Raw genomic sequence first — 15,530 nt, forward strand, 5'->3', positions numbered from 1 at the left:
CTCTTGCATTATGCTTATCTAGTAGTGCTTAACCTGCTGACAAAGCATTTCTCAGAATATCAGGTTTAGAATGTGCTTAAAGCTCATCACTTGCAGACTGAAATGCTGAGAAAAGTTAGCACATGTGACTATTCAACAAGGGAATTCAGCTCTTCCTGTCTGTTTCCTTGTTATTCAGTGAGTGACTTCTGTTCATTCTGTTTACTTCTCATATGTTGATAAGTACGTTTCTGTGAAGACTGTGTTTCATGTTATATTCTTTTTTTCTTGTACAATTTTGTTTTTCCTTGCTTTGGAGGTTATTCAGTTTGACATGGTAGTTCTTCAGTAGCGCTTTGTCTGTGATTGTGCCACTTTTCACTTTCTTTTTCTCAGTAGAACTTAGAAGCATTAAACACATCTCTCTAATAAATATTGAAATGAACTTTTTCTGTGATGTGTGACTAGTTGGCAATTTCACCTCATATACACAGATGTAAATATCTGAAGAGAACGATAAAATTTTGTTTACCACAATCAAAAAAGTTACCTCAAATTGCTAGGCATCTAAAATTACTCAGAAAATTTATTGATAGGGAAGTAAATACAAGAAACGATGAAAGTTTTGAAAGTAAACACAAATGAATGACTTTTGAAATTTGGCCAAAATTAGTGTATTTATAATCAATGACCAGGTCTTTACAATGACATGTATTCTGTCACTTGTTGCACAGATCTACTCAAATAGCTAGTTGGGGATATACTTTTCATAATTGTAACAAAGCATTTCCAATATAGTCTTTTATAAAAGAGGCAGTGGAAGCCCGGGGAGTAAGAATCATCTGAAAATTTCCTCCCTGAGACGCTCTACTTGAGTAGAACCAGTCCTGATACTGTACTGATTACGTGTACTTGTTTTTAGCATAGTTGCATGCTTTCTCAAACATTATTGCTATATTTGATGAGAAAATACCAAACTGCTATTTTTAAAACATTTATTGATTGAACTACATATTTGCTTGTATAAATGCAAGCCCCTCATCATTTTTATGTGTTCTTTTTTTGGTTAGTAAGGTTTATTTTGACAACTAAAAGTAATAAGAGTAATACAAGAGGCTACTCAGTGTTTCTAATGATAGAATAGTTCCAGTTTAACTAGTAAAAACCTTTGCAAGATCATGGCATTTAGATTCAGGGCATCTGTCTCTTTGGACCGGATCATATGTTATTTGAATCTACCATGGTTATTTTTAGTGTGTTTCATAAGACATAGTGCAGATCTGCTGTGATCTTTAAATGTTAATGTTCTTTTCTTATCACTTTACTGTGTAGATACCCTTCATGAGACCCAACTCTGCCACAGCTCATCCTCGGAGGCAATCCTGGAAACCTCTTTTATAAGTGTGATTTTTAAAATGTGGATTACCCTCTCAATAGAGTACATAAAGTAAAGGAGAACAGCTATCTTGTCCTTCCCATAAGCTTATCACTGCAAAAAGTTGCCTTTGCTTGTCAGGTTTGAATAGAATGTAATTGATTGATTTGTTGCTTGGACTGACAAGGCAATTACTTTGCCTCTATGGATTTTTTTTTTCTCTTCTTTTTCCCTTCAACTTTTTTTTAAAATCAGAAACATTTGATATGTACATTGTTGAAAACTACTAGATAATGTCTTGTCAGAATTGTCCATTAAGTAATGTCTTCCCCTCTTGCTTTTTTGGCAAATGATATACAGTGTTTGGACTTACTAAAGAGTGTGGAAGCCTGTGGGACTTACGTGCAATGTGCTACTCATTGTTGTTGAACAAATCTAGTATCAAATAAGAAAGACAATGCATTCCACTAGTCTGCTGTTCTGTTTCATCCAGCTAATACATATATTCATATATGAAATGCTACATTGGGAAACAACTGTAGACTATATTAAATGTTACTTTTATTTATAATAATTCAGCAAAAATGAAAACTTGTGAAAGAATATGCCATTCTAGTTTTGACTCATTAGTTCTAGTGTGAAAGCACTAGTATTATTAGCATGCAGTTTTTACAACTTCAGATTTTAAATAAATAACATATATCCGTGTTGATCTCTAGATATTTTTAGTAACCAAACTTACTGAGTCTTCACTGACTTAATACAAACTTTCTCTGTTCGGTTTAATTTTACTTTTCTCAAACGTAAATATGAGGTTACAAAATAAGGAGAGAGATACAAAGCTTACTGACTAAACAACCTGCCAAATGAAAGATCTTCATCAACATCTGTATCTTTCCAAAGGTTTGCAGAATTAAAATTTGATCTTCAAGCTTTAATGATCCAGTTTTAAGTCAACGACAGAAATACGTTGAATATTTCATCACTTCATCTTGAACTGATTTAGAAGAGACTCTTTGCTGAAATTGAAATGCATATTTACATGTAAATTGTAAACACGTCTCTTGGAATTACCTGATTTATAGATGTGGTTTGGGACATCTTTTCAGGTATAGTGGCAATTGAAAATAGTTTAAACATTAGGAATAGAGTAGGAAATGTTATAGATAATCAAAAGCAAGTGTCAGTATAAAGTTGCTATATGCTAGTAATCTATAGTTATACTAAGGAACCATAATTATTGGATATGTAATAAAAGTAGAATGTATATAAAATATGTATAAACTGAGATCATCAACTTATTGAAAGACCTTGTAACATTGGAGGAAAAATATTAATAACCTGTAGCAAAACCAGTAGGCTTTTTTTTTCCTTAGGAGAAGGACTCACTATTTATTGCTATATAATCTTAAGAAAAAGTTGGTAATGATTACTGTTGCCAAATCTTAGCTGATTTTAAGAAAAATGGCAGACTTCCCATTTCCTTAAAAAAGGAATTGCTAATGCATTGGGACCTGATCCTCCTTTGATATATGATGAGAAATTACTAATGGTCATTTTATTTTAGACTTTTTATTTTGAAAAAATAATTAATAAGTCTTATGCTTTTGATGTCACTGTCTATCAAAATCCTTTCCACCTTTTTCTGTTTGTAATAACATATTGTCTTCATTCTCTCTCTTACTTTATACTTCTGTGGTAGATATCCTGTTCCATATTTGGTGCTAGCTCTAAGAATCTTGGTCACAGATCACAAATATAAATATAAAAATGTAAAACACAGAATTCATAAGATCATTTTTCCTACAAACCTGTATTTGGAGTAGAACTTTTGAATAGAATAGGATAAAACACTTTCTCCTAATAAAATCTCCTAGAGACTTTTATATTTCCAGGGAACAGAATTAACCCTTTTCTGAAATTGGTCCAGTTGTTATTCAAAGGAGATATTAGTGTGTACTTAAGGAAATATACACTAAACTGTTCATATTTTACAGACATATATAAGAGAAAACAGCCAAAGAAGTGAATGACGGTTCATTGTCTCATAATAGGGAAAGGAAAAAATACTGAAATATCAAGGGATAAAACAAATAACTCTGAGATACAAGAAGAATGACATGACAGTATATAGCAGTGGTTCTGAAACTTTGTAGGACATCAGAATCACAGGGAGAGTTTGTTTAAAAGCAGATTGCTCACATACCACCCATCTTCTTTTAGTCCTCTGCATTTTACTCTCTCCTCCTTCTCCATGCAGTTCCTGATTAAGTGGCTCTGAGATGAGGCCAGAAAATTTGCTTTTCTAACAAGTTCCCAAGTGATGATGCTGCTGCTGGCCAGGGACATCCTTTGACATGCATTTGTATATAGTATTTTTTAAAAGAATCATGGTGTTGTGCTTGACATCGATTGATTGTATGTGGCTTTAATCTCATTAAAGGGCCCTTAAATTTTCAAAAATATTTATTTCTAGGTAAAAGAGATTCTGGTAATTCTATTTACAACACATGCAGTATAACTTCTTTATTATACATAAGTTCAATTAAATAGGTGTTTATTTTATACCTGTTATGGAGATCACAGTATTTTAGGCACAGAAATGAATCAAGGCACATAGCCTTTGTCCATAGAACTTTGTTAAAATTTGAAATTAGGATTATGTTTAACATGAAAGAGGAAATTAGCCTTAACCTTTATCCATTTTAAATTTGTAAATGAAATTTTTTTATCATTTATATATCATTGTTATTCATGTGTTTGAGTGTTTATCTGATTTTGCATTTTTGATAGTAAAAATAGATTGATTACTAACAAATAATAAGAATATTCACACTCACTATCCTATTTCCCTGTTTTTACATCATACACTTAAAGAGATCGCTATTTTTAAATGCTTAATATTCGTTATTTGACAAAACTTACCACTGCTTCACTTGTTTCTCAGTATGGGAATATTTTATTAATATTTCACCAAAATCTTTTCAAGGAATTCAGAAGGACTCTGCAGCAGAATGATATATTGACATTATTAATTTTTCTTTAAATTTTCTGGAATCATTTCAACAATTAAAACTTGTTTAAGAGACTCAGCTTTAGAGTTGCATGATATATGAAGGCAGAAATTTTTTCCTACTTGTCTGAGTCAGCACTTTGTCAGTTTACATAACACTAAGGATTGTGATTTAAAATATTTCTGATCTGGACATGCTTTGCAAATGCCTTTTTTTTTTTTTAATTTAATAAAAATGTAGCCCTCTTTGTCCCAGTACTCAATCTTAAGACTTTCTGTAGGCCTGCTGAGAAGATTCACTGCTGTTCAGGTACATAAGATATAATGAAGTTGGATGCTCATGCTGGGCTTTGTAAATAAAATGAGATTGACCCCCAGCCATTATGTCATTTATCTAATATATGTTGTAAAATCAAGATCTACACTATTGATTAGAGAATAATTAGTTAATTCTGAGCAGGGAAATACAAAGTTATGTGGGACTTGAGCACAGCAGGTTTTACTGCTGAAAGATTTCCAAGGGCATGAGCAGATGGAGATCAGTTTATTACAGAACGAAGCAGACGTGTTTCAGGTATGAAAATGTCTCATCGTTCTCTCGTGCTGTGAAGAGGAACTTGACCTTATTGTGCATTTTCATATGAACTTTTTTGTTTCATGTTTTATTTTTTTCCTTTCACTTTTAATCTTATAACTTGGCTGATGCAGATGTAGCAAGCTGAATTAACCCCATTATTTAAGTGAAATTAAAAATGAATTTGGATTTCAATAATTATCCAAATGTTTTTTCCAATTAATATACTTAAATGTGTAAAGGATATTTTTGTGTTTCCTACCACTCATTCATTCATTATTGCATGTGATGGAAGTCTGTAGTGGCATTAATAAAAATACGTTCAAGAACTCCATATTAGTCATTATATGTGAAATATGTTATAATAGATGTTTTCTAATTATTTAGAAAATGCTCATATAGGTTATTTGCACTAAAAGTGTTGTAAAAAGGAATAAAGTTTGCCTTTATTGATATTAAGTGTTATTCTAATATTGGTAGAATGCAGAATTTCATGCAAGCTTGTATTATTTTAGAGGTGATTTAACTCATGGCACACAAACCTGCATTTTCTCCATCTGCTAAAATGAATAATTGAAATAATTGGCTACCATTCAATAAAAGAGTCTATTACTACTGGTTAATAATACCTTTGTGTAGGTGTTCTAACTGCTAGTAAGATTTTATGTAAGTAATCTTATATTCAAATACAATTCTTTTGATTATTCTTATATAGAATTTTTACATAGAAGTGATGAAAAAGGAAGAAAATCCAACCGACAGTTCTCTTGATACTTAATTGTGTGTGTGTTTCTTTTTATAAGTGAACCAATGTAATAGTGTACATTGTCAGAGTCAGTTTTGTTTTACTCCGTATAGACTTGAAAGGGATCTAAATCAAACGTTCATTGACATAAAAATAGCTATGATTATGGATCATCCTAGTTATAATACATGTACATCACTTTTCAAGTCCCATGTTGTGGATTTCTCTTCTTCCTGAAATTTAGCTGATCATCTAGCTATAAATTTTATATATATATATATATATATATATATATATATATATATGAGGTACACTTAACTTATTTTGGTTAAAAAGTAGTTACTTAGTGTACTTTCCCAATAAAATTATCAATTGGAAATTAAGGGAGTTTAAGAAACCCTTTGCAACACTAGCCTGTCTCTTAGGTGTAGATGGAAATGTTTCTTTTTATTTATATGCATATTCTCAGTAATCAGACAAACACATGATTGATTGCTTCTATGGATCACAGGACATATGAACATAAATCATTTTCTTCCTCTTCTTTGTCTAGGGTGCTATACTTAACCGTATGCTAAGTAAGTATTTTAAATACGTATAGAACTATGTTTATTTGGTCACTGTATTTTGTTACATGAATGTGTAAAAGACTATATACATATAGCTGCTTTATTGTTTAAATCTGTATCCATTATGAATCTGATGGGTAGGAAGTTGTATTTAGTAAGAATCTAATTAATCAATCAGGTTTCCTTTTATTATAAATGGGATTTATTTTATCTCATTTAAAATTGTAATTTTAGAATGTCCTATAATATGTTAATGTGTACAAGTTTATTAGATGTTTCAAGGATATTCTTTAGGCATCCAGTTTGCATTTTATTAAAAAAAATTGTGTTTCTTTATACGTTAGTTTTATATTATCTTTTGCTATTTTAAGACATTGTCTTCGCATTTAATATATGTGCCATTGGTATACTAGTCTGTTTTTTTAACATAGACACATTTGTGTTATTTAATAAAGTATATTGTGTTGTATCAGTATGCTTTTGTGGGTCAATGACTGCTTTTTTCATAGTATTTATTATTTTGATAAATATGTTCCATATTATGTGTTACAGTTACGTATTTCCAAGTATATGTCAGAATTAGATGTAGCAGTCATAGTAATTGGATCAGTAATTATTTCAACTCTATTTCAGTTTTTTGGTAGCAGAATGATCGCAGATCCTTACGAGTCGCTGATTTTTGAGTTTTTAAAATGATCTAAATTTGTAACCTAAGCCATAATTTGTTGGCTGACAAAATTTGCCAAAGTTAACAAAGTGGTATGTGTGCGCGTGAAATAAGTAATTCACCATTTTTACCATCTAAATTGTTCTTTGATTTCTAGGATTCTTAATGGTATCTCTTACGTTTGTTTATGGTGAAGTAATTCTTGCAAATTCTACTGGAGTTCCCTTGTATCACTCAGGATATTTTTGTTACCAGCACATGAAGCTATAGATATTTTCAATTAAATAGTTTAGTATAGAACAAATATATTTTTTTTCTGCATGGAAATAATTTTAGTCATTTTAGAAAGCACTTATACTTATTAATTAATAGTTATGATTTCAAGATTGGGTTATTTCTTTTTCTGTTTGCCTCTCCTGAATTTTGGGAGTTCCTAAGTGTATTAACTGCTTCTTTTTGCTATTAATACTTAGTCTTGGAATTGCAGTTTTTACTTACTAGTGAGTGAGCTATAACTTCAGAGAATTCCCATATCACCCCCTGATTCTAACAAGTAAGTTCCTCCTTTCCTCTTGAACCCAACACTAATACATTTGTTCTGTATGTAGACTAAGCCATTCTAAAAAGTATAATTAATGAAGGAGTCAGTAAGGATTGGGTCATTTCCAAATAGCATCTACTCAATATCATCTTCTAACAAATCTACCATATAAAATCCTTTCCTTTTGCATTTTTTATTGAGCTGAAAGATAGCTTGAGTTTACAATTAATTGAAATCAGCTGCAAATCTGAACTACTTCAGTGTCACAAACTTGTTCTTAATTTATTAGATTGAAAGAAAGAAACTGAAAGTGAAGTCGCTCAGTCGTGTCTGACTCTTTGCGACCCCATAGACTGTAGCCTACCAGGCTCCTCAGTCCATGGAATTTTCCAGGCAGGAGTTCTGGGGTGGGTTGCCATTTCCTTCTCCCAGGGATCTTCCTGACCCAGGGATCAAGCCCGTGTCTCCCACATTGCAGGTGGACGCTTTACCATCTGAGCCACTCGGGAAACAATTATTAGATTGAAATATCTGTGTATATACACATCTTTATATTCGTACACCATGAAGGTGTACATGAAGGTAAAAGGTAATAAATTATGATTTACCTCTGTATTCATATAGTATTTGATTCTAGTTGTACACTAGAAATCATAATTTGCAAGTTTACTATGGCATGGACTTATAAAGATACAGTAGTTAGGTTGTAATTTAATATGAACTAGGAAAACATTAATACTATAACTTCACTATCAAAAGCCTAAACTTGCTTTAAAAAACCTAAATTAAGCAAAAAAGACTATAGTTAACCAAAATTGAGCCCATGTACTTAGCAGCTCTCATTTCCATGCTCTTTTAACTATCAGTTTACACAGATTTGAGTGATCTGTTTTCTGAATCCACAATGAATTATTGTTGGGGAGATGCTACTTAAACAAATAACACTGCCAATATCAGAAAAGTAGTGACTGATATTTTTCAAGCAAGTGAGGACCTAAAATAGTTGAATATAACAATTCAGACAGTATGGCAGACTGATGATACTCATTTCCAGACACAAGTCTGGCACAACTGTTAGACATGTAGCAGTATCTGTTACTCGTGTTTGTGACCCAGGGATGACAAAGATAGAGTAAACCATATCTAACAGATTTTTCTTGATGAAGCAAAGAATGTGATTCTTAAATTTTGCATTGAAGATGACTGAAATAAATAGTTTCCGTGCTTGAAGGAGTACACTCTTAGCCATCTAGAAATCTCTAGCTTCTCATAACTCAGAAATGCTTATACTCTGAAGGGTCCTGTATGTATTTAATGTAACTGGAACCTTAACTACTGAAAGGTAAATAAGTTCAATTGAGAAGAACATAAAATTGTACAGGCTTGCCATTTAGTTTTATGTAATGTTTGATGTTAGCTATTTATTATCTATTACATTTTCTTAATAATAGAAAAATAGGTACTTAAACATTTTAACTACTTTTAGATATATTTTGGATAGTTACGTAATTCTGGCACAACAAATAGAGTACCATTTATTATTCCATTTGATTTGATTTTTTGTATAGCTAAAATTATTATAATAAACATTTTTATTCAAGTCCATCTCTTGAGTCTAAGCAAAGGTTTTTGAAAAAATACTGCAGTTTGTTAGGTTTATAAGAAGAAAGTTGTAGAGGAATGCATACATAAACTTAGGACATAGTATTTTGTTTTAGACTTCTTTATACCTGAATAGCTTAGCTAATTTGCTAAATTTTTTGAAACTCTTGATTCCTGAAATGGGAGATTGGGTTTTGTAGAATGATATGAAATTTTTACTATAAATGTAAATTTACAGTTCCCTTTATTGTGAAAATAAATTGCTTTTCTTTGCATGTTGTTTATCATAGTAACTCCTTCCCCTTTTTTTCTAACAAAAGTTATTGAATAGTTATTTTGTACTCTATTTAAGTAGCATATTACTTAAATATGTTGTCTATGAAATATCTTCTTTGCTTTCCTAGTTATAAATTCCTCAACTTTTTATGTTTTAAATCAGTAAGGGTAACTTATACATTGAGAATGTGACAGATTGGTTTGGAGAAAGTATTATTTTTTTAACTTAAAAAAAGGAACACAAAATGAGGAATATAATCCTTTCTATAAAATATATACAACTTTGTTATTTATTGTTAAATTTTCATCTTGTTATTCCAACTGATGCAAAATTCATTTTGAAAAACACTGAAATAATACAGATCTTTCTTCATTGTCAGCAGGATGAGATTGTCTGAAACGAAGAATAGGTATGGTAGTTTTCTTAGATTTTGTACCTCATAGGTGGCAAAGACACTATCAAAACATTTGTTAATAAGCTTTAAAATGTACTTAGGAGGTACTTTTGCAACCCAAATGCACTGAAAGTGGCAGGTAAATTTTTGAGAAAATTTGTATTTTAGAAAATAACATGAAATTCTGAGTATGGTTTTTATTTGCTATAGATTATGTTAGCATGTTCCAAACATTAGAAATTATTTTTAGAATCTACCTTAACTTGGAGAGTGATGAGATACACAAATCGTATAGAATTAAGCTTAGTGTGGCCTAGTAGAATTCATTAGATTTAAAGTTTTTTTAAAACAATCATAATGTATTAGATTGAATTCAGTCTTTAATTATATGTATCTTATTAAATATTTTAAAACTAATAGGCAAGTGATTATTATTAAAGTTCAAAATTGAAAATGTTAATATTAGTTTTGAAAACATGGCTATACATATAAATTTATTCCTATGGTCTTAACATTTCTACCTTCAATGTGTTCTAAATGATATTTGTTTTGTTTAATTTTGTTTTGGTATTTTATTTTTCCTAAAACATTAATTTCAGGTTTAGATTGTCTTTTTCATAAACATTAATTCAATAATCTTGTCAGCTAAGGATAGAATTAACAGTGTTACAGTTGAAATATATAGTAGTTTACTGGTTTTTTGTTTTCTGAAAAAGGTGTTTTTTAATATTATTTAGATACACCATAAATCTGTTTACCCTGCAGGTGTGATGAATGCAGACTGTGCTACCATTTTGGTTGTTTGGATCCTCCTTTGAAAAAATCTCCTAAACAAACAGGCTATGGATGGATATGTCAGGAGTGTGATTCTTCATCTTCTAAGGTAAGGGGGGAAAACCTGTAAGAAAAAGTCTTCTTTCTGTTTATTTTGATAGCTTTTCTACATCTCACCATCAGCTTCCTCAGTTTAAAAATAATTGGTATATGAAGGACCAACATTTTAATCTGATGCACTTTAAGAAAATACTGCTTTGGTGATTTTATTGCCCTTAAAGAGTAAAGAACTCTACTGAAGTATATAAATTTTCTCTATGAAATATTTTAGCTGTGCTGTGTAGCATGTTAAATAGTTATCTAGTAACCAAAACTTGTCATCGTCTGCTATTTACCACCCCTAGGGAATAACCAATAAAACCCAATTTAATTTTATAGATGACCCATCTTAATATATAATCAATATATTATGAATTTTTATAATGTGTGTTCTTTGAGAAAACTAGTTTTTATATACTAAAATTTTCTATGAAAATTATTTTAGATAAGTAGAAAGGATGAAATACCTAATAAATTTGTTTCATAGTTTATCTCTGAAAATAAACTATTGAAATTATATCTTTTGAATATCAGTATTATAACCTTAGACTTCTCTGGTAGCTCAAATCTTTAATTGTGGTGATCAGCATTTTAAGATAACTATGTGTTTTATTTAAAATGTGTGAGTGAATAGCTGGACTCCTGATGCTTTGACTCACTTGACAGATACATTGAATATATTTGAACTAAGACAATACAATTAGGTTAAACAAATTATTCTTCTTTTAAATAGACAGCAAAAGCTGACTGTCTATTATAATATGAACTTCAAGCCATCTTTCCTAAATGCCACTTCAGTGCATTTGTTTTTCTTAGGGTGAATTAAAATTGACACTGAATTACTGTCTGCTTATGGAATCAAAAATACTCATTTTGTCAGTTAAAATGATTTGCTCAAGCTTACCACAGATACCATCTGTAAAAGCTTTTGTATTAAAAATTACAGAAAAGCATTTGACTATAGGGAAAAAAACTCTTTATTGTTTTCTCAAACAATGAAATTTATTAAAATTTTATATATTTTATATAATGATTAATAAAATAGAATATTATGCGTTTTATTTAATAATCAAGCTTTTTTACTCAAGATTTTAAACTATATGATATCAAGAATAATTTTCCAGCCATTAAGACCCATATTTAAGATAGAGCATATTTAATATCAAAATATTTTATTACATAATTTAAAAATGCCTTCTAGAAATTATATTTAAATGAAAAAATAATAGTGTACTGTAGATTTTAAATAATCATCTTATGGGACTGGGACTCTTTGTGATGTAATTTTTCTAAGTGTGTTTTTTGTTTGGGATTTTCTTCTACCCTCAAAAAGCAATTAGGAAAGCAATTTTTGAAAAAACATGTATTGCATTTTATGAATAAATCTTTTTCTATACATTCTTTTAAAAATGTTTTATACTGCCCTAATTATGTAGCATTGTATTAAATCCAGAGTGCCTTTGTTAAGTTATGTAGTAACTTCATTAATGAACATTGAAAATGCAAGGGGATGTATTTCACATATGTTAGGAATATATAAAATGAATATTTTGTAAATGCAGTAGGCGCATGCCAGTAGCCATTGAGTTGTTCCCATATTTTGTTTTTCCCTCTGTTTGAGAGAATAAGGTCTTTGAACTCTGAATGGAAATCTGTTAGTAAGATACATTGTTAGAAAAGTTGCATTGTACTTGCTGTACTCTGACCTGTGATTGAATGAATACCAGATGTAAACAGCCAGCATTTTCAAACTTTCATCTAAATATGGTATCTCACTGCTCAATGTCACAGCAGTTTACTGTAAGAATTACAGCAGTGAAATGGATTTATATTTTTATCATATCAAGATGAATATTATATACTTTTTTCCTATGAAAAATTAAGCAATATAATAGTTAAGCTGAAGGTTGTGTTAACGTTAGTTGCTCAGTCGTGTCCAACTCTATTGGAATCTCATGGACTTTAGCCTCTGTCCATGGAATTCTCCTACCAAGAATACTGGAGTGGGTTGCCATACCCTTCTCCAGGGGATCTACCCAACCCAGGGATGGAACCAGAATCTCTCAGGTCTCCTGCACTGGCAGGAGGGTTCTTTACCACTAGTACCTCCAGGGAAGCTTAATTCGTTCCTTTGGATACTTGTGTTAAATCAACTCTGTTTTGCTCACTTTGAAAACTTTCATTCCTGACCAGCAGGTGGTAAATTTCTGTTTACATTTTCTCTTGTAAGGTGTTGACTATTATTGGGTTCCAAGAAGAAAACATTGATAATGTCAGGTTTACAATTCAGTAAATTGCTGCAGAAATGCTCAAATTAAGAAAGCAGAATATTAACATCTGTCAAGAAATTAGTATCATTTGGGAGCCTAAAAGAAATCCAGAATAAAAGTTAATACATTTTGCTTGTCCTTTATTATCCTCTGTTGGCTTTGGTGGAATGATATTTTTTAGGTAATACTAGGTATATTTGCCATGTTCATATATTATAATGATATTAAAAGCTAAGGTAGAAATAGTTATTGCCAGGAGAAAGGAATCAGTTGCAATAAATTTAGGTGGAGGCAAGTGAATATAAAATTGTTAATAGCCATAAATACGTATATATGATAGTCAGAATTATTAATCCAAGAAGTCTTAACTTTATTATAAACATTTGACTCCAGTGTAATAAATTACTGTATAAGGTATGGGTGTGTAGTTGAAAATGTGCTTGAAAATGCATTGTGCTTTAAACATTATTTAACTGTTAAAACATTATCTCTAAATTTTGCGTACTAGTGGAAGCTCTAAAATATTGCCATTCATACTCTGAGCAGCGTAACGTATTTATATATGACTTTGTCTTTGAAGTGATGGGTTTTCTTTTTCCATAAGCTTTGTGAGAGCAAAAATCTTCTGTCACTAATCCTGCCTATTGCTTTTAATTTCACTTTCACAGAAATGAAATTTTGTAAACACAAAAGTCTAACAAGATTCAACATATCTCAACCCATGATATAAAGTTCTAGCTCATGAAAGATAAAATATACCTAAGTATATTAAATTAATAATAATATATAATTAATGATATTGATTTAATAACAATTTACCTAACAGAATGACTTTTTAACTGAGATATAATTGACTTACATTATGTTAGTTTCAGATAAACAACATAATGATTCAATATTTGTATATAAAATTACTTTTATTCTATCCAGACCCACAAAGCATAAGACTGTCTCTGCCTTATCAATCCTTCATATCTAGGTTACTGTTGCCGCTAAGTGGCTTCAGTCGTGTCCGACTCTTTGCGACCCCATGGACTATAACCTGCCAGGCTCCTCTGTCCATGGGATTCTCCAGGCAAGAATACTGGAGTAGGGTGCCATTTCCTTCTCCAAGGGATCTTCCCGACCCAGGGATCAAACCCGGGTTTCCCTCATTGCAGGCAGATTCCTTACTGTCTGTGCCACCAGGGAAGCCCATAGGTAATCACTAGGTTTCATGAAAAATGACCAGCTACATGAGCTCAGATATAAATGTTACATGTAACACACGTAGAGAGACAAATCTATACACATACATACAAACACATGCACAAAACATTTTCTTCTACAGACTATGCTTCAAAGATACTTAACTAAGGCAGTAGCTATCCAAGACAATGTGACGTGTTTGTATTCAGTGGGGCTAGTTCATGCCTACCGATCACCAGCATTAGGTTTTTCCCCTTGTGCTTTGCTATGTTGTGAAAATACTGTTGCCATTGAATGCTGTATGCCTGGAAAGTCAATGCATTTTGTTCTTACTCCTCTACCTCACCCATCTTTCATTTTTTCTTCCATCCTTACTTTCATCCATTCTCCCTAGCCAAATACCTGGATTCATCTTCAGGTTTTCTTCATCCTGTCCCAAATAGACAGTCAGTCACTTGCTTGTACAAGGACTAGCTTGTACATTTACTAGTCACAGAATCTTGTACAGGTGTTTCCTTAAATATATCGCCAGTTTTTCTTTGCTCCTTTTCTCTACTGTTATTGCTTTTATTCTTAAATTTGTTGATGTGGTATTCACATGGATTGATTTGCAGATATTGAAAAATCCTTGCATCCTCGGAATAAATCCTACTTGATCATGGTATATGGTGTATGATCCTTTTAATGTATTGTTGCATTTGGTTTGCTAGTATTTTGTTGAGGAGTTTTGCATCTATGTTCATCAGTGATATTGGTCTGTAATTTTATTTTTTTGTGATATCTCTGTCCAATTTTGGTATCAGGGTAATGATGGCCTCCTAGAATGAGTTTGGGAGTGTTCCTTCCTCTGCAATTTTCTGAAAGAGTTTCAGAAGGATAAGTTAATTCTTCTTGAAATGTTTGATAGAAATCATCCGTGAAGCCATTGGGTCTATGACTTTGTCTGTTGGGAGTTTTTTAATGGCAATTTCAATATCAGTATTTATGATGGGCCTGTTCATATTTTTGTTTTCTATTTCTTCCTGGTTTAGTCTTAGGAGATTGTACCTTTATGAGAATTTGTCCATTTCTGCTAGGTTGTCCATTTTATTAGCATATAGTTGCTTACGGGTATCCATTGTAACTTCTTTTTCATTTCTAATTGTATTTATTTGCGCCCTCTCCCCCTTATTCCATGTTAATATAGGGCACAATTCACTAGTCTCTCTTTTTTAGGGTATACTTGATATAGATCTCAACAACTGCTTTGTACTAAAACACCCCAAATGAGGATATTTTGATATAGTTAAATGAACATGAATAAAATCCTTTTGAAAGAATATTTATAGAATGATATATATTCACAAGTGCCACTGAGGATTTAAATACACATCATATATTTTACAGTGACTGCGCCAGTTATGATTCTAGCTTTTCATCCCTGTTCATGCTGTGTTTTCTGAAAAGCCAAAGGGTATACATGA

The 15,530-nt window shown here is 31.3% G+C and overlaps 1 protein-coding gene across 1 annotated transcript in view; it reads left to right on the forward strand.

The window, feature by feature from the left end:
• The window catches only part of PHF14 (PHD finger protein 14), a 195,372-nt gene that overhangs the window by 128,490 nt on the left and 51,352 nt on the right, over positions 1 to 15,530 (forward strand). Inside the window, exon 17 of the mRNA XM_052639076.1 lies at positions 10,502 to 10,619. Coding sequence (XP_052495036.1) covers positions 10,502 to 10,619 — 118 coding nt within the window. The remainder of the gene's footprint in view (positions 1 to 10,501; positions 10,620 to 15,530) is intronic.

The sequence above is a fragment of the Budorcas taxicolor genome, chromosome 4, assembly GCF_023091745.1.
Source record: "Budorcas taxicolor isolate Tak-1 chromosome 4, Takin1.1, whole genome shotgun sequence".
Lineage (NCBI taxonomy): Eukaryota > Metazoa > Chordata > Mammalia > Artiodactyla > Bovidae > Budorcas > Budorcas taxicolor.